This window comes from Dipodomys merriami, unplaced genomic scaffold, assembly GCF_024711535.1.
Source record: "Dipodomys merriami isolate MVZ:Mamm:240054 unplaced genomic scaffold, mDipMer1.0.p SCAF_249, whole genome shotgun sequence".
NCBI lineage: Eukaryota > Metazoa > Chordata > Mammalia > Rodentia > Heteromyidae > Dipodomys > Dipodomys merriami.
Genome location: NW_027203926.1, coordinates 1,718,250 through 1,738,901, shown reverse-complemented (window position 1 = coordinate 1,738,901; position 20,652 = coordinate 1,718,250). Strand labels below are relative to the sequence as shown.

General features: G+C 41.3%; 1 protein-coding gene across 2 annotated transcripts; it reads right to left on the bottom strand.

The window, feature by feature from the left end:
- Positions 1 to 145: 145 nt before the first annotated feature.
- Positions 146 to 20,078, bottom strand: LOC138836123 (cyclin-J). Of its 2 annotated transcripts, none has more exons than XM_070034645.1 (6): positions 19,934 to 20,078; positions 19,332 to 19,441; positions 12,748 to 12,958; positions 4,039 to 4,338; positions 3,792 to 3,951; positions 146 to 3,251 (listed from the first exon to the last, which is right to left on the bottom strand). In XM_070034645.1, exons 2-6 carry the CDS (start codon positions 19,398 to 19,400, stop codon positions 2,840 to 2,842), a joined length of 1,152 nt encoding a protein of 383 aa, XP_069890746.1. In that variant the 5' UTR covers positions 19,401 to 19,441; positions 19,934 to 20,078; the 3' UTR covers positions 146 to 2,839. The 2 variants fall into 2 exon arrangements, with proteins under 2 accessions (XP_069890746.1, XP_069890747.1); XM_070034646.1 differs by having other exon boundaries at positions 3,792 to 3,915.
- Between the last annotated feature and the right edge of the window lie 574 nt (positions 20,079 to 20,652).

Genomic DNA, 20,652 nt, shown 5'->3' with positions numbered 1-20,652 from the left:
GCAACTGTGTCCTACCCCTGTGGCTATATTCAACAGCTGGATGCCTGAGTAAATATAATCATGTCTAATACAATAAAATGACTTGATGGAACTACAAAGTACAAACTGCATTTAAAACAAAACCACCAAGGCCAATTTAGTGAAAACTAGTTTATTTTAAAATTAAGTGCATAGCACTCATCTAGTTCCATTGGTGTAGACTTTAGCACCATACTCACTATTTGTAATTTATGTCATACACTGATACATTTTGGTTTACAGTCTGTACTTGAGTAGTGTCTATTTAGTGGACTTTGGTAAAGCCCTTTATACATACCATTAATCTCTTCACAGTACACATCCGATGGTCCAGTAATTAAAAAAAAAATCTTCAAGGACTAATCAATAAATTAAACAAAACAAACCCTACACATCCCCCCCCCCCCAATCTAATAGTTGTTGAGTTGTATTTATATTGAAACCTAATGTTTAAAAAAAAACCATCCTACCCTGGGTATGCAGCAATAGTAATCAACCAATTATCTTATTCTAAGCCCCCCCCCCTCAAAAAATTAATCCAGTGTTCTTTAGCTTTTTAAAATATAAATTGGAAAAGTGTTAATAAACTTTTCAAAAAGGCGTATTTTTCTATAACAAGAGACATATAAACCAATCAATAAAAGCATTTGACAAGACATTAAATTACCACAGGCACTAGTTGTTGTTTCAAGTTAGGATCTTTATCCCAATGATCTTACATTCATAGCATTACTGAGGTAGTTACAATACTGAAAACTGGATTCAAAGTTGCTGGCTTCTATTTGTGAAAATGAACATTATCTTTTTTTTTTCTTTTTCATGCTGGTCCTGGAGCTTGAAATGAGGGCCTTGCTCTCTTGCTCAGCTTGCTTACTTCTGGCTGGCACTCTACCAACTTACGATGTACATCTGGCCCAGCTTTTTGCTGGAGATAGGAGTCTCATGAATGCTGGTTTTGAACCTTGATCCTCCAAATAGTCTCTTGAGTAGCTCGGATTACAAGCATGAACCACTGGCACCTGGCTGATATTATCTTTTGAACCTACTTTCCCCCATGTAATTCAAGTTTTGTTAAGAATGATTAAAATCCAATTAGCAGCCCTTTTAAAGAGGAAAAGTAATACTTTCAGAAAACAATTTTCATGTTTAAAAACTGCCATGAATGTTCTTACCTGAGTGGCTTTTGTGCCATTTGCTGGGCTATGAAATCCACATTATGCCCTGTATACTCTAAACATAAGTGTTTTCCTTTTAAGGATAAGGCATGTCTTCTAAGAATTCAGGTTGGCAGAAGCCACTCCCTCACACACACTGGAGCCTCTGGATCACCCCACTACTATGTTGAGCCCTACCCTTCTTAACAAAGGCCACTGACTTGATTATGGAATCACCTGCTGCATACCCACAGCTCTGTAACAAGTCTGTCTTCAATGCACATTGTGGTAGTCACACATCTGCCATGCGGACCCTTCTATTCAAGTGCTACCTTTAAAAGAACACAAATGGACACACATTTTTAAACGAGAAACTTCCCTCTACCAAATCTGTTTCTTCCCACAGATAAGGATGTATTTACCAGTTATTACATTTTTAACTTTTTAATGTCTATTCTCTCAAACACTTTATGCCCAAATTGCCTTTACTATAATGACTATTATTGCTGCTTTCACTCACCACCAGCAGAGTGAAATGTCCCAGGGCAGTTGCAGGGCCAAGTGAAAGTGGCTATTACAATCTTGTAATCAGTATCCCTGTCTGCTCAGACCAACCAGCTGGAGGCTGTTTACCAAACCTGTCTTCCACATAACAAGTGCTGGGCTAGCACTACCTGAGTAAACCCTGGCTGCCCTCCATTCCAGAATAACCTACAGGACTGTATTCTAGTATGGACATATTTTAGCTATTCCTTCCCTTGAAAAAGCTCTTTTAGAAATAACATCAAATCAGACTATAAATCTCAATTGCACTGACAACTTCAAACCTATACATGAATTACAGAACCACACTTCAATCATTCTGGGCTACATTATGATCTCATTGGAAAACACATCCTAGGGGAATAGTTTAGCATGTTATAAAGGTAGTTCACACTCTAACATCCCAAAGTATGATGCATTACAGTTAAATGTTTCCAAGTAGTACAAACTCCCTGAGTTAAATGTGTTTTCATGCTATAGATGTGAGTTGGATCACTTAGGGAAAAACACAAATATAACCAAGATTTCAAGATAAGAGATCTATTCCACACCTAATTTTAGTAAATAAATCCAGATACCTACATTATTTATGACAGGAACTTACATAATCTGACACAATTTTTTACTGCACAGATTGGTATAGCACAGATGAATTTAAACTTAGAAATTCACGTGAGGTAAAAAAAAAAAAAACAAAAAAAAAAACCCTCAAAACTGAATTAAAAATGTCTTCAAAAAGTAATACTGTTAACTTTCCTTCATGAAAAACGGTTTGGCAAGTCCATAGAAAAAACACTAGTCTTTGACATCTAATCCAAGCAAGAGTCTAAGCCTACCACAGGTCAAATCTGAAAATGGCAATCTGCAGTCTGTCCAAAATTTCTGCTGTATTGAATATTTTGAAATATTGGGACCGTCAGCTAGGGCTTGAACATTTTTGTTACACAGGGATTTGCTGTAACAGGATACTCATGATGCTGTGATACACAGGGATATTCAGTCTTCCTGCTGTGGTACCTGCAGAGTTCTGTCTGGTGTTATCTGGATCCCTTCTGAAGAGAAGTTTACAAGAGCCTGCCCCAGAGCTGCAAGGCCTGTTTGGGTCAGTTATTACTTGCATACAATCACCTTTCAAAGCATGGAGTAATACAAGGGTAATGTTCATTTATCTGGTAACTCCGGTTGTAAGAAACACTCAGACAGGGTTTAACTTCTACTGGTATTGCTAGAGACATCCCAACACCAGTCTGCATGTGCCCAAGGCTCTGAACACTAGTTTGGAAGCCAGCAGGACATGTCTGTAGTGTGTAAGATGAGGTGTGTGTGGTAGATACAATCTGCTGACAGCTTGGTTGATCTGATACAGGATGGCGATACTGCAGCGAGGTCTGATGAGTCTGGTGGAGATACTGGGGTTGCTGAAAGTGAACTGGCCGTGAGGGCTGGGAGGCTGTCTGGAACATGCCTAGTTGTGCTGACTGAGGGCCTGACTGTGCTCTCTGTTTGTTTGCTTCTTTCACATCATTATCATGAGCACTGAGACATGGAGAGAAATGAAACAATACCATTACTCAAGAAGATGATTCCACACACTGCCACACAACAGTGAGACCTCCCCAAATCCTCCCAAAGCTATTTCCCATGGTGTGAACTATGTGGGCAGCTTTAGGGGTTCCTTCCAGCTTTTGAGATGAGTTCACAATAAGCACAGTGGTCATGGTAAGTGTGGCGGCTGTCACTTCAGATATATCCTAATGGCCCCTAAAAATCCAAGATGCAGGAACAGGAATAGGGAAAGAGTTAGCTGCAATGATCTCAGAATTATGGGACTAGAAACCTACAAGAGGACTTTTTCCCTTTCATGTATCTAGAATCATTTTATACTGGTCAACAGCCAAAACAAGGTCCCCTGCCACAGAGTACTGCTCATACAGTGGTTTACTAATGGCACCAAGTAGCTACCAGAAGCCAAATATCCAAGAGCTTGGTGGCTTTGAGGAGTTGTTTTTAGGGCACCTTATACATGAAGAAAAATGTTAATGAGGAATTACAAACACCAGGGCAAGAAAGGCTTACATCAACAGCCGTTCAATACACTGCACTAAGAAATCCCAGGAGTAAGCAGTAAGGCGATGTAGTCTTGTGGGCCATGTTGGAGAAAGACGAAGTATAATCCTCGAAGAAGCCACACATGCAGCAGCTACTAAAGAAGGTGCATAATTTAGAAAGGCATAATCTGTGGAGACACCAAAAATGAACTTAAGCAACAGAATACACGATTCACAGTGCACAAGTCACTTAAGTGGAATTCCCAAAAACTCACCTTGCAGGGACACTTCAAGGAAGTAATCTGCGTATTTGGCCATGTAGAGTTTAGTTTTTTCCAAGCAGATCATTGGCCAGCCATCATGAAGATCTGTTTCATGTACAGCTTCAGAGAGATAATACTCAATGAAGTGAGCAGCTGTAGGAAGGCAGAGGTTCCACTGAAAGGTTTCTAATAATAATAGTTCCATATGTAGCAAATTTTGCTTTGTTAATACCAGGTTCATATTGGTCATGCAACCCAGGCTATTGAGCTGCTCCAACTTAGGCACGCTATCTTCTTTCTCTTCAAATTTACCTTGTAAGAAAAGGAAAAATGTTAAGATGATCATTAGAGGTCTGATCAGTTAAATGGGACTTGCAGGCTAACCGATCAGATTTAGATGAAGGGACATTTTTTCTTCTACCTTCCATGATGACTGTGCCATAGAGCTCTGTCTCTACATTTGCTTGTTTTCTTCTCTAGTACCAATGTCCCTCACCTTTCCTCAGCCTTTGAAAAACATACGCTTGGGACATTTGATTTGGGTCTTAAACATAATCAGTCATATGTGCTAATTAAAAAAATAACTCAAATCTCACCAGTTGATTTTTCCCAGAAAGTTTTCTTTCTGTGGGCCAGGTGGTAGTTGGTGACAAAAAATTGATTATTTTACAATAGAAGAGAGAGTTTTAATAATTTAATGTTATAGCTTTATCTGAAATAAATTAGGTAAGCCCAAACTATTTTATTTTGGCATATGGTCAGCAGAATCTCAGTAACAGATAAAAGAACTTAGGGAAAAAGCTGAGTGATTATCTAACGTAAGTATCATTCCACAAAAAGTCCTGTCTCTCTTCTTTTGAATTCAAAATGAAAATTCCAAGCCAAGTACTGGTGGCTCACAGCTATAACCTAGCTACTCAGGAGACTGAGATCTAAGGATTGCCAGTCTGGGTAGAAAAGGCCATGAGATTCTTAGCTCCAATTAACCAACAAAAAGCCAGAAGTATACCTGTGGCTCAAGTAGTAGAGCACTAACCTCAAGCAAAAAAGCCAAGCAAAAGTACAACCCAGGAGCTAACCCAATATCCACACACACAGACACACACACCACCCGCCAAAAGCCCAGGTAAGTCTACTTTGTAATAAATGGAGGAAATACTTTATTATCCTATTTGAAATCCTCTTTCACAACACAGATAGGAATAAAGAGTACATGAAAGGTGGATGGTCATTATTCAAAGGCATTATCTTCTTTTCAGGGAATACCCATTCACAGGTTTCATCTATGCAAAGCTGAGGAGTAGGATTACCTGTCCAGCCACAGAAAACTGTTTCTATAGATTAATATCAATTTCCAAGCAAACACTTTTTTATTCATATTAGGTAACTTCTACAACTTTTAGCTGAAGGAAATACACAAACTATCAAGCATTGTTCAGATATTCCAGAGAAAGCAATAAAGCTGTCCAAGTCTTTGTGCCTGTGTGTCTGTGTCTTTGTTCCATGAAAGAACAGAAGTTACAAGCATGACTTCTCTCAATGCTTAAATTAAAATTTAAAAATCACATTAGAAGTACAGATTTCTCATTAATAGATGACATATACCCTTGTCCAAAATTTTCCTAAGAATTAAAATTTTTTTGGAGGGGAGGGGTTGGAACTCAGGTCTTGTGCTTGCTAAGCAAGGAACTCTTATCTCTGAGACATGCCTTTCGCTCTGATTTCTTTTTTCTGGGCCTGGGGCTTGAACTCTAGGCTTGGGCACTGTCCCCAAGCTTCTTTTTCTTTTGCTCAAGGGTAGCACTCTATGATTTGAGCTACAGTGCCACTTCTGGCTTTTTCTGTATATGTGGTGCTGAGGAATTGAACCCAGGGCTTCCTGCATGCTAGGCAAGCACTCTACCACTAAGCCATATTCACAGTCCATCCAGCTCTGATTTCTACCTGTCATTTTCAGATATAGGGTCTCACTTCTTGCCAGGGTATGTGCCTGGATATGATCTACCTATCATAGGCTTTCCAGTAGCTAGGGTAATAACCACTAACTACCACACCCAGTTCTTTGAGAAGGAATCTCCTGAACTTATTATCTGTCCTGGTCTGGCCTCAAGCCAATATCCCAACAAGCTCAGCCTCCCAAGTAGCTAAGATTCCAGACCTGTGTCAAAGGTGCCTGGTAAAGTTAATGGTAAGGTACCAAGGCTGCTCAGTGTAGATGGTCAGGGTACGGGCAATGGGGCAGTAGCCAAAGAGGTTTGCTTCTCTTGTCTTCAACTGGGGTTGGTGAAAAAGTACTGCTGCAATCTTGGTCTTCGCTCAAGGACCATAATTGGGGTAGAAGTTTTTGTCACTGACACCAGAAGATCCTGTCCCAAAGAATGGTAGAGATGGTGGCTACTGCTCCAGAGAAATTATGAAACTAGCTAAATCATGTTTTGAGAGGGTTTTCTGGAGATCAAGCCTAAGACACATTCCAGACAAATGCTGTATCGCTGTAATACCCCCAGTTCATTATATTTTGACACAAGGTCTAAGTTGCCCAGGCTGGCCTGAACCTGTGTGATTTTCCTGCCCCAGGCCCAGAGAGTAGCTGGGTTTGCACAGGCATGGGCCACACCCAGCTCTAAACCACTCTTTAAGTAAATATTGTATCTAAAACATAGTCAGATATTCAAATCACATAAAGATAAATTTCACATGTTCAGCCAAAAGCACATATGTCACCCATGTCACTAAAGTGGTTAGCCAGAGCATCATCACTGAGACAGGAAGGGAAACCATTGTTCCTGCATAATAAAGTGAAATTCTGCAGAGGAAGACTGAACTAGGAATATTGGGATGAATCATTAAGGCTTTCAAAGCACCCTGCTGTTTGTATAGCACAGCAAAACTGGCAATACACTTCAAAGGAATATTGTAAAAATTAATGACATTATTTATATCATGTTTGAAGTTCCTTTGAAGAAATTAATAAATTTTAAGTCACCATAATTCAAGGATCAGGGATGTTTCATATTATCTTCCTGAAACTTTAAACATTAAAAATAAAATTGTCAAGAAATTAAGGTGGTAAGACTGACCACTTGTGTTAAAGTATGAAAGTGCAAATGAAGAGATTTATGAATCCTCAAATCTGCACTTCTAAACCAAAGTACCACAAATGAAGATTTATGAATCCTCAAATCTGCACTTCTAAACCAAAGTACTGTACAAGATTATATTGGGACAACTATCACAATGACAGCCTTCTCTATAAATATTCAGCTAATATAAACATGAATGGGTTTACAAAGTTAAAAGTATCTTGCATACTGCATAATCAGAATTCTAATGTAGGTTTAATTTTTTGGGACTTTCACTACTTATAGTGATATATATTCAGCTACATGAATAATTAAAGGATTTCAAAAACTGTGATAACACCAATGTGTACCTGCATTAAGGTCTATAGTTTTTATTGTTATTTTAAATTTATTTATTCATAATACTATGCACATCAAAAAGTCAGTTCTTCAATTGAAAGGAAATACCAAAAACCATGTGATTATATTGATAAAGGGCCCAAACAGGAACTAAGAGCACAGGAAATTTATATCTGCTTCCTAGAAAATAAAGAATTAAGAGACCACAGAAACAAAACACTAGGTTGTCTTTCCTTGAACAGGATATATTAAGATCAGCCGTGGAGAGCAGTATATTTTCAAAGCCAGTAGCAAATCTAAGTCTGTGGTAGAGATTTGCACAGTCTGCAGGACATGGACCTGATGCCATTGTGAACTTGACCAATCCACATTTTGTGTGTGTGTGTGCGTGTGCGTGCGTGCGTGCGTGAGTGTGTGAGTGTGTGTGTGTGTGTGTGTGTGTATTTTGGTGTTGGTGGTAGGGCATTATTAGGGTCTGAACTCACAGTATTGTGTTTGCTAGGCCTGCACTCTCTCTTGAACCATAACTCCAGCCCCATTTCTAACCGGCTATTTGCAAGATAGGGTCTTAAAAGCTTTTCTGCCCTGGCTTGTTTTGAAAGGCAATCTTCCTGAATTTACCTCCTGAGTAGCTAGGATTACAGGTGTGAGCCACAAGAACCTGACTGTACATTCTATTCTTCTTCTTCTTCTTTTTTGCCTTTCCTGGGACTTGAACTTAGGGACATGGGCACTGTCTCTGAGACTCTTTGTCCTCAAAGCTAGTTCTCTACCACTTGAACCACAGTGCCACTTCTGGCCTTTTCTTTTATTGGAGATAAGAGTTTAATGGACTTTCCTGCCTGGGTTGGCTTCGAACCACAGTCCTTCAGATCTCAGCCTCCTGAGTAGCTAGAATTACAGACGTGAGGCACCAGCACGTGGCTCATTCTATTCTTTCATTACTAAAGTGGAAAATATATACTGAGAATCCTCACAAGTTTCTAAGATCATCAATCTAATTTTTTAATTGGGTAAAGAACAGGAAAAGGAAAAAAAACAGCTCATTAAAAATTAAAATCTAAATCAAAACTAAAATGTCATTATTTTCACCTAACAGATAATACAGTATAAAATTTTGCTAACCCAGCACAGGTAAACAAGGAAAAACAAGCATTTGTAATGAATCATGTCTCTAAAATCCTATGATTTTTAAATTTGCTTTCATCTTAATGTCAAGGTCATTTCTTGGTTATACAAGACCTTGAACATACTATCAGAAGTCTCATTTCCAAGACTGCTGCAAATTTTCTGTTAGTTTAATGGTAGTCACAGAAGCCAAGGGAAGAAAGAGCTAGAATATGTATAGTCCTGCACAAATTGGGTCCATTTTAGAATAAGCCAGAACTTTTGGGATATGGAGCCAGACTAAAGGTTATAGATTATAAAGCAGCATAAATAAAGCCAAGTGCTTTGGTTCCCATTTTACAGAGAAATAATGTTGAGACTCCAGTACTGCTGAAATTCATATTGTTGGTAAAAACCCAGGAAGTCAATCATGATTCTTTCTCTAAAATACTACACACTGCTCTCCAATAAAAGACAATGTGAATAGGAAGTGTACTCATTACCTCACTCATGTAACTGTAACCCTCTGTATAGTTCTTTACAATAAAAAAAGAAAAAAAAAAAGACAATGTGTAGGTCCTGTTTGCCTATCTCTAATAGTATATACACTTTAAGAAGCTATGTTTTATCCCTGGAACTTACTGGCTGTGGTCAGTTTCTGGCCAACATTATCTACAGTTCCCAACCTTTAATATAACTGAAATCCAACTATTACCTGATCCTATCAGCTAGAAGTTCTTCTTTATTATCATACTAGAAGATACCATCCCCAAACTGAGGGGAGGAGCAAACAACTTTCAATCATGCAAATATAGGAGCAGTATTTGAATGTTTATGATACCTAATTGGAGACACCCCACAGGTATCCAAATGTAAGATGATGGAATGTAAACAAATGCTATGGAAAAATTACAATGACACTCTTTTGGTATATTAGTTTATGCTAAGAATAACTTTTTAAAAGGCCAGAAGTGTGACTCATGACTATAATGCCAGCTATATAGAAGGCAGAGATGTTGGAAGATTATGATATGAGGCTAGCCAAGGAAGTTAGTGAGACACTATTTCAATGAAAGAGCTGTATGTGGTGGTCACACTGTCATCGCACTCACACAGGAAGCTTACGTAAGGGTAATAGAGTCTAGGGTATCCTAAGTAAAAAACACAAGACCCTACACTGAAAAATAACTAAAAAGCAAAAGGGGCTGGGAGAGGTTGGCTGAAGTGGTAGAGTTCCTGCCCAACAAACGAAAGGCCCTGAGTTTAATAACCGAGGGTGGTCAAAGAATGAGTGCATGTCTGAAACACCAGAATTTTTCTCTCACAGGAAAAAGGGGTCATGTGTGTCAGCAGAAAGGGAAGAGAAATCCAGCACTTTCATCAATAGGTGAAAAAGGATTCACATTTGAACCACAGCAAATACTAACTCTAAAGCCTAGTTTCTAGACCATAAAAAATTTAAAATAAAACCAATCACAAAAAAACCCTGCTGCATATTACAATTTCTTTAAGCCAATAATCCTTAAGAAAGCAAATGTATCATGACCTTAAATGTAACATGTAATTTAAACAAGAGAAGTGAAAACTCCATTTCAACCAACATAAGTTAGCACAAAAACAAAAGTACCTTTCCTCTAGATCTGTAGACTGTGCAAACTCCATAGCACCTATGGCAAGTACTACATAGTGGGCAAGATTCTTTTCCTTTTCTTTTTTGAGCAAGGTCTCATTATGTTGCCTAGATGGTTTTAAACTAATGTAATCTACCTGTTTCAGTCTTCCAAGTAGGAGGCACAATAGGCATGTGCCATGCTCAACTCAAAATTCTGGTTTTTGTTTTTTGTTTTGTCAGTCGTGGGGCTTGAACTCTGGGCCTAGGCGCTGTCCTTGAGCTCTTCAGCTCAAGGCTAGCACTCTAGCGCTTTAAGCCACAGCACCATGTCTGGTTTTCTGGTGGTTAATTGGAGATAAGAGTCTCAAGGACTTTCCTGCCAGGGCTGGCTTTGAACCTTGATCTTCAGATCTCAGCCTCCTGAGTAGTTAGGATTACAGGCGTGAGCCACAGACGCTTGGCTCAACTCAAAATTCTTATTAACTAAGACAGTCCTCTGAATTTTAAGAATGACAGGTAATTGATGAGTAACCAGTTTAGTAAAACCAAGTCACTTCTTTTTTTTTTTTTTTGGGTCCGGTCTTGGGGCCTGAACTCTGGGTCTGGGCGCTGTCCCTCAGCTCTTCAGCTCAAGGCTAGCGCTCTACCACTTGAGCCACAGCGCCACTTCTAGCTTTTTCTTTTTGCTTATGTGGTGCTGAGGAATCGAATCCAGGGCCTCAGGCATGCAAGGCAAGCGCTTTACCACTGAGCCACCTTCCCAGCCCCCCAAATCACTTCTGTATGGATAAATTTTATTCGGTAAGTTAAGTTAGTCTATGAGCTACATAAGCATCATCCATCATTTTAAGTCCACCAAGAGGAGCCTCCCACTTGGCTCACAACACTTTAAGAACTGCAGGCTGAGCAAATGAGACTTCAAAATGACAGTAACAGCCACAGCAGGTCAAAAATGACTTTTCACTAATTTAACCAACATTCTGTGGATTAAAGCAGTTTTATTTGTGGATTCTCATATAGCTCACCTGTCAAGTATGGGTTTTTCCAATCTTAAGCAAATAATTAAACCCCAAATGGCTTCACAGCCAGTGATGAAATACATACAGCATTGTACACGTGATTACCTAGGAGCATGAAACTTTAATTAAAAGTTAAATAAGGTTAATTATAAATATTTAAGTATTACCTCTCTCTTCTGGAAGGGAGGGAAACAGGAGATGTCTGGATCTTAGAGGACAACTGATTAAAGGGGAAATGTAGCTAGGAAAAGACAGTCCTCTGCTAAGAATCTGGCTCAAGGTTTACATGAGACTGGAATGGTGGCTAGGTCCAGATAAAAGGTTCCAAATGCGGGGCTGGGAAGGTGGCTCTGGTAGAGCGCTTGCTTTGCATGCATGAGGCCCTGGGTTTGATTCCTCAGCACCACATAAGCAAAAAGCAAAAAGCCGGAAGTGGCGCTGTGGCTCAAGTGGTAGAGCGCTAGCCTTGAGCTGAAGAGCTGAGGGACAGTGCCCAGGTCCAGAGTTCAGGCCCCACGACTGGACCAAAAAAAAAAGGTTCCAAATGCTACATAAGCAGGTTCCATCTAAACCTAAACATACAACAATGGCAAGTCATCACTGTGGTTGTGTTTTATTTACACTCAGTCTGTCCTACATAAAAGAAACCTTAACTTGCAAAAGGACATTCAAAATTAAGTGGCTAAGGTCATTAATTCATAGGAAGAATAAGGGTCAGAAAAGATTAGTGCCAGTGCCAGTAGCTCACACCTTTAATCCTAGCTACTCAAGAGGCTGAGATCTGAGGATCGAGGTTCAAAGCCAGCCTGGACAGGAAAGTCTGTGAGACTCTTATCTCTAATTAATCACCCAGAAAACTGGAAATGGCGCTGTGGCTCAAGTGGTAGAGTGCGAGCCTTGAACTGAAGAGCTGAGGGCAGCGCCCAGGCCCAGAGTTCAAAACCCCAAGACTGACAAAAAAGAAAAAGAAAAAGAAGAGATTAGTATCAGAAATTATACCATGTATGACTGTATTTAGATTTATAAAGAACTCTAGTGACAACATTATGGAAAAGTTTTTGTAATCATACTGTGCCAACCCACTTAGTGAGGGGCAGAGGTAAGGTGGTTGACATGTCAAAAGACTACTTTAAAACAGGGTTTAACTTTCTATTGTAATAACAGAGTCAACTTGAGCTCTAGGCCTGGTTTCTATCTCTGAGCTTCCTTTGTTCAAGGCTAGCTCTCTACCATTTAAGCCACAGTTCCACTTCCAGCTTTTTTGATAGTTTATTAGAGAAAAAGGTCCCACAGACTTTCCTGCTTGGGTTGACTTTGAACCATGATTCTCAGATCTCAGTCTCCTCACTAGCTAGGAATAAGGTATGAACACCCAGTTCCAGAACTATTCTTAAATGCCTAATTGATAATTACTGTGCCAAGATGTATTTTCAACATAAACTTCTTGATAGGGATAAACTGGAATGAATGAGATTTGGTAATTGAAAATTCAAAGTTCTACACAATTTTATTTTATCATAAAACAATAGATTCTAGTCTTATAGATCAAATTAATACTTACTTGCTAGGAGAAGACAGGATAGTGCAACTAAATGTAGCTGCTGGATAGAGATGTCATAGCGATCCATAAATAGGTCCAGTAGATAGACAGCAAGATGTCGGGCAGAAGGGCAGAGTGTGAAGCGATTGCTCACTATGGCAATCAAGTCAGCAAAGTACCTCCTGAGACTTAGCTGAGGGGACTGGCCTTTGTAGGAGGGCAACTTCAGCTCCTAAATCCAGAATAACCACATTTAGTCTAACACAACCTGTAGAATTATCACCACAATACAAAGAGTTATTTTCCAACATTATTAATGTTACAAGTACTCAAAACACACTTTTGTTGAAGACACAGAAATGAAAAAGTTGAGTGGGAGGATAACAATCCACATTTAAAAATTAGCCTAAAACATTTCTCCTTATTCGTAACCATATAAAATCAATAATTATAATGTGAACAATTGTGTTTCTTGCTTTGGAATGGATGTATTCTACAAAGACTTTTAGTAAGAGAATTCTTACCTTCTCTATTGGGTTTTCTCAGAAAAATGTCCTTAAAAAACCAACCACACTACTGAACTACGCCCTGCTCCAGGAAGCTCAAGCTTTTGGATATAGTAAGAGATATGTTGTATATATACTACAGTATATTGGCAGCAATTTGGAGAGCTGCACACATCCATGAGCATCTTCTGTTTCCCATTGGCAGTTTTATGACTTTAGCTTTGTCATCGTCCTTTTATACATCCAAAAATTTAACCATCAATATTAAATATCAGAAACACATTATACTAGCTCAATTTTAGAATACTGGAAAAATTCTATAGTATTAAAAGGTTTCAAGAGCACAGAGAAAAGATGGAAAGCTTTAAATTCATTTTGTAAGAGCAGCATAATACTGAAATGAAATCCAACAGGTACCACAATAGAAAGAAGTAACATAGATATGGTATCAAAAACACAAATGAAATAAAAGGCACAAAAAATAAAGAAAAAAGATAAATACTGAAAGGCACTACAACAGAGTGAAGAAAAATACCTCACTTAATGAGAGAACAATTTACAAATCATAAATCTAATGAAGGGTTAATATCTAAATTATTTTAAAGCTTTTTGGGGGGTTAACATTGCTCATTTACTTATTTATTTTTGTAGAGCTAGGAGTGAACCCAGGGCATTATGCATGATAGGCAAGCACTGGACAACTGGGTTCCAACTCTTTCAAAATTATATACAGATTTCCTGGACTGGGAGCCAGTGACCACTCAGGAGGCTGAGATCTGAGGATTATGGTTCAAAGCCAGCCCAGGCAAGAAAGTATGTGAGCCTCTTATATCCAGTTAACCATCAAAGTGGAGCACTAGTTGAGTAAAAGAGCTCAGGAGTGGTATCTAGGCCCTGAGTTTAAGACCCAGGCTAGCACAAAAATTGAACAATACAAAACAATTGAACAGTAACAACCCCATTTTTAAAATAATCTTGAATACACAATTCTCCAAAGAAGATGTTCAAATGGCTAAGAAGCACATGAAAAGATGTTCAACATCAATAATCATTAAGAAATTGCAAATCAAAATCAGTATGATGAGATACTATTTCATACCCCTATTATTTAAAAAAGAAAACAAGTGTCAGCAAAAACATGAAAATCTGGAATCCTTGTGCATTACTGGTGATAATATAAAATGGTGCAATGACTGCAGACAATGGTATAGCAGTTCCTCAAAAAATTAAACAAAGAACTACTCTATGACCCAACAATTCTACTTTTACATATGTACCCTAAAGAACCTTAAGTAGGGACTTGAACTGATACCTGTACACTACATCCATTATTAACATATAGTAATAGTCCTTTGTGTCAAGGTTTGTCTACTTACCATATATCAAAAAAAAATTGGGAGGTGGGGGGGTCAATGTGTGGGCACTGTTCCTGAGCTCTTAAGCTCAAGGCAAGTGTTCTACCACTTTGAGCCAAAGCAACACTTCCAGTTTTCTGGTGGTTGGGATGAGTCTCATGGACTTTCCTGCCCAGGCTGGCTTCCAACTGTGGTCCTCAGATCTCAGCCTACTGAAAAGCTGGGATTATAGGTGTGAGCCACCAGTGGCAGGCAAGAATTTCTTTTATAGCCAGAATAGCTTGTCTGTCTGTTTGCCTATCGCTATGTATCTATGTATCTATCTGTCTGTCTGTCTCATATTCTGTTTACCCATTCATTTATCTGCCCACAGGCAGAGTTGTTTCTGCCTATGGGACATTGTTAACACTATAAAACTAGTCTCAAGCTTCTGGTTAGCAGGTGAATTAAAACACAAAGATTATGAAAATACAATACAATAATCACAGTACTACTAGGATGCTGAGGAAGAAGATCTAACAGAGCTCAGAGGGAAAGGAGTTGGGAAAAAAACAAAGCAAGAGTAGGTGCTCTGGAAAAGAAGTCTGAATATGAACTTCAAGATTCACTAGGAAACATACTTGGAAAACACCAGTGGACTTTAGTTTTAACTATGTTAACCTTACCAAAAACAGAGTCAAAAAATTTAAGAGCCATGTGTTCAATACATTTTTATCATCTGTACTGTACTTTACTGTACTGTATTATATTTTTTGCCAGTAGTAGAGCTTGAACTCAGGGCCTCAAGCTTTCCTCGACTTTCTTGATTATGGATGTTGTTGTAACATTTGAGCTACATCTCTATCCTAACTTATTTTTCAGGTTAATTGAAAAGGATCTTGGATATTTCTTCCCAGGCTGGCTTTGAACAACAATCCTTCAGGTCAGGTCTCAGCTTCCTGAGTAGCTAAGATTATAGATATGAACTACTGGCACCTGGCTTCATCTTTTTAAATGATAAAGTACAACCAGATGACTGTTAAGAGTTTGTTGTCTTTGTCCAGTTACTATACTATGCAACATGAGAAATGAGTATGTTTTTCTCAGCCTACAAGTTCCTTCTGCTGTGTATTCACAATTCCCTAGAAATGAACACTCTTACTCCTACTTGCTTCTCAGGATCTCAAAAGACCAAAGTACAGAAAAGCCCAAATGCATCATCTCCAGTCTCAAGTCCTCACTGGCTCAACATTCTAAATGCCATCATCCCCGAACAGAGCAATTCTCCAGCCAAGGTGAAATAAAGACCTAGAAAAAATACTAAGTGTAAGTACAAGTCCGTAGGATATCTACTTTAACATTTTTCCTTTTTTCTTTCCTTCCTTCCTTCCTTCCTTCCTTCCTTCCTTCCTTCCTTCCTTCCTTTCTTCCTTTCTCTCCCCCCCCTTTCTTTCTACCCCCCCCTTTCTTTTGCTGGTCCTGGAGCTTGAACTCTGGGTCTGAACTCTTTTGCTCAAGGCTAACACTTTACCACTCGAGCCACAGCTCCACTAACACTTTTCTTTCCCCAGTGATTAACTGGAGGTAAGAATCTCAGAGACTTTCCTACTCAGCTAGCTTTGAACCACAATCCTCAGATTTCAGCTTCCTCAGTAGTTAGGATTACAAAGCACGAACCACTGGCACCCAGCTTCTTCAATGTTTTAACCAAGGCTAAAATTTGTTCCCGTTTGATCAAGAGAGCTATTAAAAATACTTTCCAATACTATGAAATTGGCACATGAAGCAAAATGTTGAGACGAATGAAAAGGAAGTCTGGACCTGGTGGCTTCTGCCTGTAAGTCCCAGCTACTTGAGAAGCTGAGAACATAAGGATCATAGTTTGAGGATAGCTGGGGGCAGAAAAGTTTGTAAGACACTACCTTAAAAATAACCCATCAGGGCTGGGATGTAGCTCAGTGGCAAAGCGCTTGCCTAGCAAGTGCAACGTCCTGGGTTTGATCCCCAGTACCAAAAAAGAAAAGACAAAAAAAAAAATACAGTTAAAAAAAAATAACCCATCAACCCTGACTCTCCCCTGCAAACAAACAGGGTTCGAGGTATGGCTCCATTCAAGCAAGTGTAAGGCCCTGAATTCACCCCCACCCCAACACACACACACACACACACACACACACACACACACACACACACACACACACACACACACACACACACACACACACACACACACACACACACACACACACACACACGCTTTTAAGGCAAAAGCTGCTTTGTAGGCATTGAGTGTTAACTTGTTCTTTATAAAAAACAGTATAGCTGGCTTTGTGGTTGCAGAAGATTTCATTCACTGTATTTTCACTCTTTCCTACAGACACAATGCTGCCAGTCACACTATTTCTCCCAACCCCCCCCATCAGTCTACTACTAAAGAGACCATCTACAGCATCCAAATGGCAACTGCTCAAAGGAAGATACAAACTCACATTTTTTTAAAGGGATTCTATGAAGGAAACCTGTTTGTGTCACGCAGTTACTGCTTCCACAGCTGACATAGCACCAACCACACATATTCAACATGTTGGATAAACAAGCAATTATACAACTAAATCGCCAATTAATAACCGGGGATTAGCGTATCTTTTCCATGAGAAAAGTTCATTTTAACTTCCTGGACTTCACTATACTACAATTAGTGGTCTCTCCAGTTCTTCAAGTTCTACTTGTTAATGTCAATTCTTCATAAAAGTGTGGCCAATGTGTCAAATCATGAACATTGGCTACACAGTGCTTAGAAATAGCATAAAGTCAACCTAGAATAAGCTGTCACAGGTAGCCCAAGAGGGCCTTCCAGATCCTTCAGATCCTGAACTGTTTTGTCCTTTGACAGTTAATAACTTGAGAGCAGCTGGTCTTATTTCTTGGATTTTTTAGATTTAATACATAAAAGCATTTTGCAAATCAGGTGTTTTTTTTGTTTTTTGTTTGTCTGTCATGGAGTTGAACTCTTGGCCTGGGTGCTGTTCCTCAGCTCTTCAGCTCAAGGCAAGTGCTGTACCACTTGAGCTACAGTGCCACTTCTGGTTTTCTGGTGGCTTATTAGAGATAAGAGTCTCACAGACTTTCCTGCCTGGGCTGGCTTTGAACCATGATCCTCAGATTTCAGCCTCCTGAGTAGCTAGGATTACAGGCGTGAGCCACCGGTGCCCAACTCAAATCAGGCATTTTTTAAAAGTCTACTCCTAAGCTCACTGAACAAAATTAATTCAAATACTCATGATTTAAATTACACTAAAGTACAAGAACTGGAAATGATAGAGCTCACTAACATTCAGTCAGCCTAGGAGCATGGCTAAAGTTGTAGAGCACTTTATTGCCCTGAATTCAAAATACTTTCTTGCAGAGTGTTAGTGGTTTATGCCTATAATCCTACCTAACCTACTCAGGAGGCTAGGACCTGAGGATCATGGTTTAAAGCCTGGCCAAGTAGGAAGGTCTGTAAGACTCTAATTTCTAATTAATTATCAAAAAGGTGGAAGTGGAACTATGGGTTCAAGTAGCAGAGTGCTATTGTTGAGCAAAAAAGCTCAGAGATGGTGCCCAAGCTCCAAACTCAAGCCCCAGCCCCAGCCCCCAAAACAAAACATTAAACATATACTTTCTATCTCTCTAGTAATTAATTTCACCACATACTAGAATGATAAAAGGCCTAACACTTAGAAAAGAACACTTCAAACTGAAAGACTGCATCTCTCAAGTAAACAAACATCAAAATTGTATCTGGACATAGCATTTAGAAATCTCAAGCTTTAGAAAAAAGCACAAGTCTAACTTAACTCAGAATTGGATATTCCAAACTATTTGTCAGCAACTTGATATGTTTACTATCATCCCAGAATAAACACTAAAGGGCCAGAATTGACTCTATAAAGACAGCTGCTTTGTTTCTTTCTCAATTTTCTACATTGAATAGTTCTTTTAAGCCAAGGTGAAACTGAGTTAAGCTAGAGATCCTTTGGATCTTTCTTTTCTGTAGGTTATTAAAGCAGAACTGGCCCATTAATCTGTCTCACTTAAGAGCAACAATACAGACTTTGTGAAAGAAAAGTGTATTTTAAAAAAATATTTACATTCTGCCCTTTATATGAATGGGCATCCTTCCATCTTAAGGCTTTCTTCCCAGTCACAAATCTTAGGGGGCAAGTAATAACAGTCAACATTTAGTGCTTATCATACACCAGGCCTGTTCTAAGCCCACTTAAACTTCTCAATCATTCCACAGACACTACATGCTATTAGTACTATTCCTCATTTTACCGCCGGGCAAATTAACAGGTCCAAAATCTCTAAAGAAGTTAGTGCACAGGCTGGGGATTTTAGTTATGTACAAATGCGACTTATAAGAGAGCTATATAGGTAGCAAGTGTAGGACATACAAACTTTAAGACTTTAGCATAAACATCCAAGTTTAAACACAAGATCAAATCCCTGGTCCCGCTGCAAACAGAACAGCAGAATGTCCATGTCCCTTTCCACAGTCCCCCTCCAAACTACCACCCCCTACCCATCACCACCTCCTCACCCCCCCCCCAATTTAACTCGCAGGTTCTTCTGATTAGAGCCCAGGAAGAGAACGAAGGAATTATCTGTGAGCGAATAAGCACAATCTCTTTCTCTGGCCTCAAAGGTGATGCGTAAAGAACCTGGCCGGCCTGGGCCAGGCGCCGACCTTCCCACAGCGTGCGAGGGTCGGGCGTCTTACCTTGTACCGAAGAGCTTGGTGAATGTCGGCAGCCAGCTGTCCTCGCCACCACTGCCCCTCCAGCTCCATGGAACCCGGCGGCGCGCCCGGCCAGACGCGGCAGCTTCAGCCTGCGAGACACGCCCCGGACAGACGCGGTCACGGCCGCGGCCTCCCCACGACCCCCGGCGCCCCCTCCCCGAGGGGTGTGACCGCCGCCACCCGGGAGCTGTTCCTTCTCCCCGGCTTCGTGCCGAGCCCGGCGCCCACCCCAGGGCCCGCAGTTCCCCACCCGGGGGAGGGCGCTCATTTGGGGAACGGCCCCTCCAGAGGCAGGGCGAGAAGGGATCCACGCGCGGCCCCGGGTCCGCGGAGCCCTGGGTTCCGGGAGCGGGGTCCGCTCCGCCGGGGTGCAAAGCGTCCAGCGAGCAGCCCGGGGGCGAACGCCCGCCCGACTCCGGGTCCCCACGGCAGCGGCCGGCTCGTGGCTCCCCGGAATCAGAGCACCGCGCGGCCCCAGGAGGGGAACAAAAGGCCGGGCCGTCCGGGCTCCGCGCCTCGCCCCCGGCGCTCCGGTGCCCGCGCCCGGCCCAGCCCGCCCAGCCCTACGGCGGCGGCCTTACCCGGAACCACGGCCCTCACAGCCCCAGTCCCGCCGGCGTGCGGGGAGCGCCGGCCCCGCTCATGCTGCGGACAGTCGGCCGCGAAGCCCGGGCCTCAGCTCGGGCCCAGCGCCGGGGCGCTCGCGCCGCCCATTGTTAAAGGACCGGCAGGCGGCTCGGCGTACAAAGCCAGCGCGGGGACACATGCTGCCCGGCGCTGCCAATCTCGTCTCGCGATACAGCGGGGTCGCCTCGGGCCGTCCAATCGGTGGCCGGGCCGAGTCCAGGTGCGGCGCCGGGTGGCTGCTCGGGGCTCGGCGGCCCCAGTCTGGGGCCCTGGCTGCATTCCCCCCCACCCCTCCCCACCGCGGCCTGGTGCCTGGTGCTCTGGCCGCGGGGGGCCTGGCCCGCACCTACCGCGTCGCCGGCCTGCGGGTCGGCCAAGGTCGGGAGAGAGCACGAGGAAAGTGTAACAACATTGATCCCTAGATCTGAGCGGGCCACTCACCTGCTGTGGAACTTGGATGGCTCCTTGGAGCCTGCAGAGGCCTTGCTGGAAAAACCCTTCACAAGCATGGATTCGATCTGCATTATTCAAACATTTCAACAACCCCACACTTTCCTAGGTTCTGCTCTGTGGGATGGCCAGGACTTCCAAATAGGCTTTAGCTGTTTCCGCAGCCCCAAAGACTCCTGAAATTCTGCTCAAGTTTCACTTCAGATCCTACTCTTCTACAGAC

What these genes read in the sequence shown, in the direction of transcription:
- LOC138836123 (XM_070034645.1), bottom strand. Translation starts at nt 19,400, where the DNA reads ATGGAGCTGGAGGGGCAGTGGTGGCGAGGACAGCTGGCTGCCGACATT. An exon ending in ATCCTGTCTTCTCCTAGCAA is followed by an intron (nt 4,339 to 12,747) that starts GTAAGTATTAAT and finishes TTTTCTTACAAG; the next exon opens with GTAAATTTGAAGAGAAAGAA. An exon ending in TGTATTGAACGGCTGTTGAT is followed by an intron (nt 3,252 to 3,791) that starts GTAAGCCTTTCT and finishes TCCATGTCTCAG; the next exon opens with TGCTCATGATAATGATGTGA.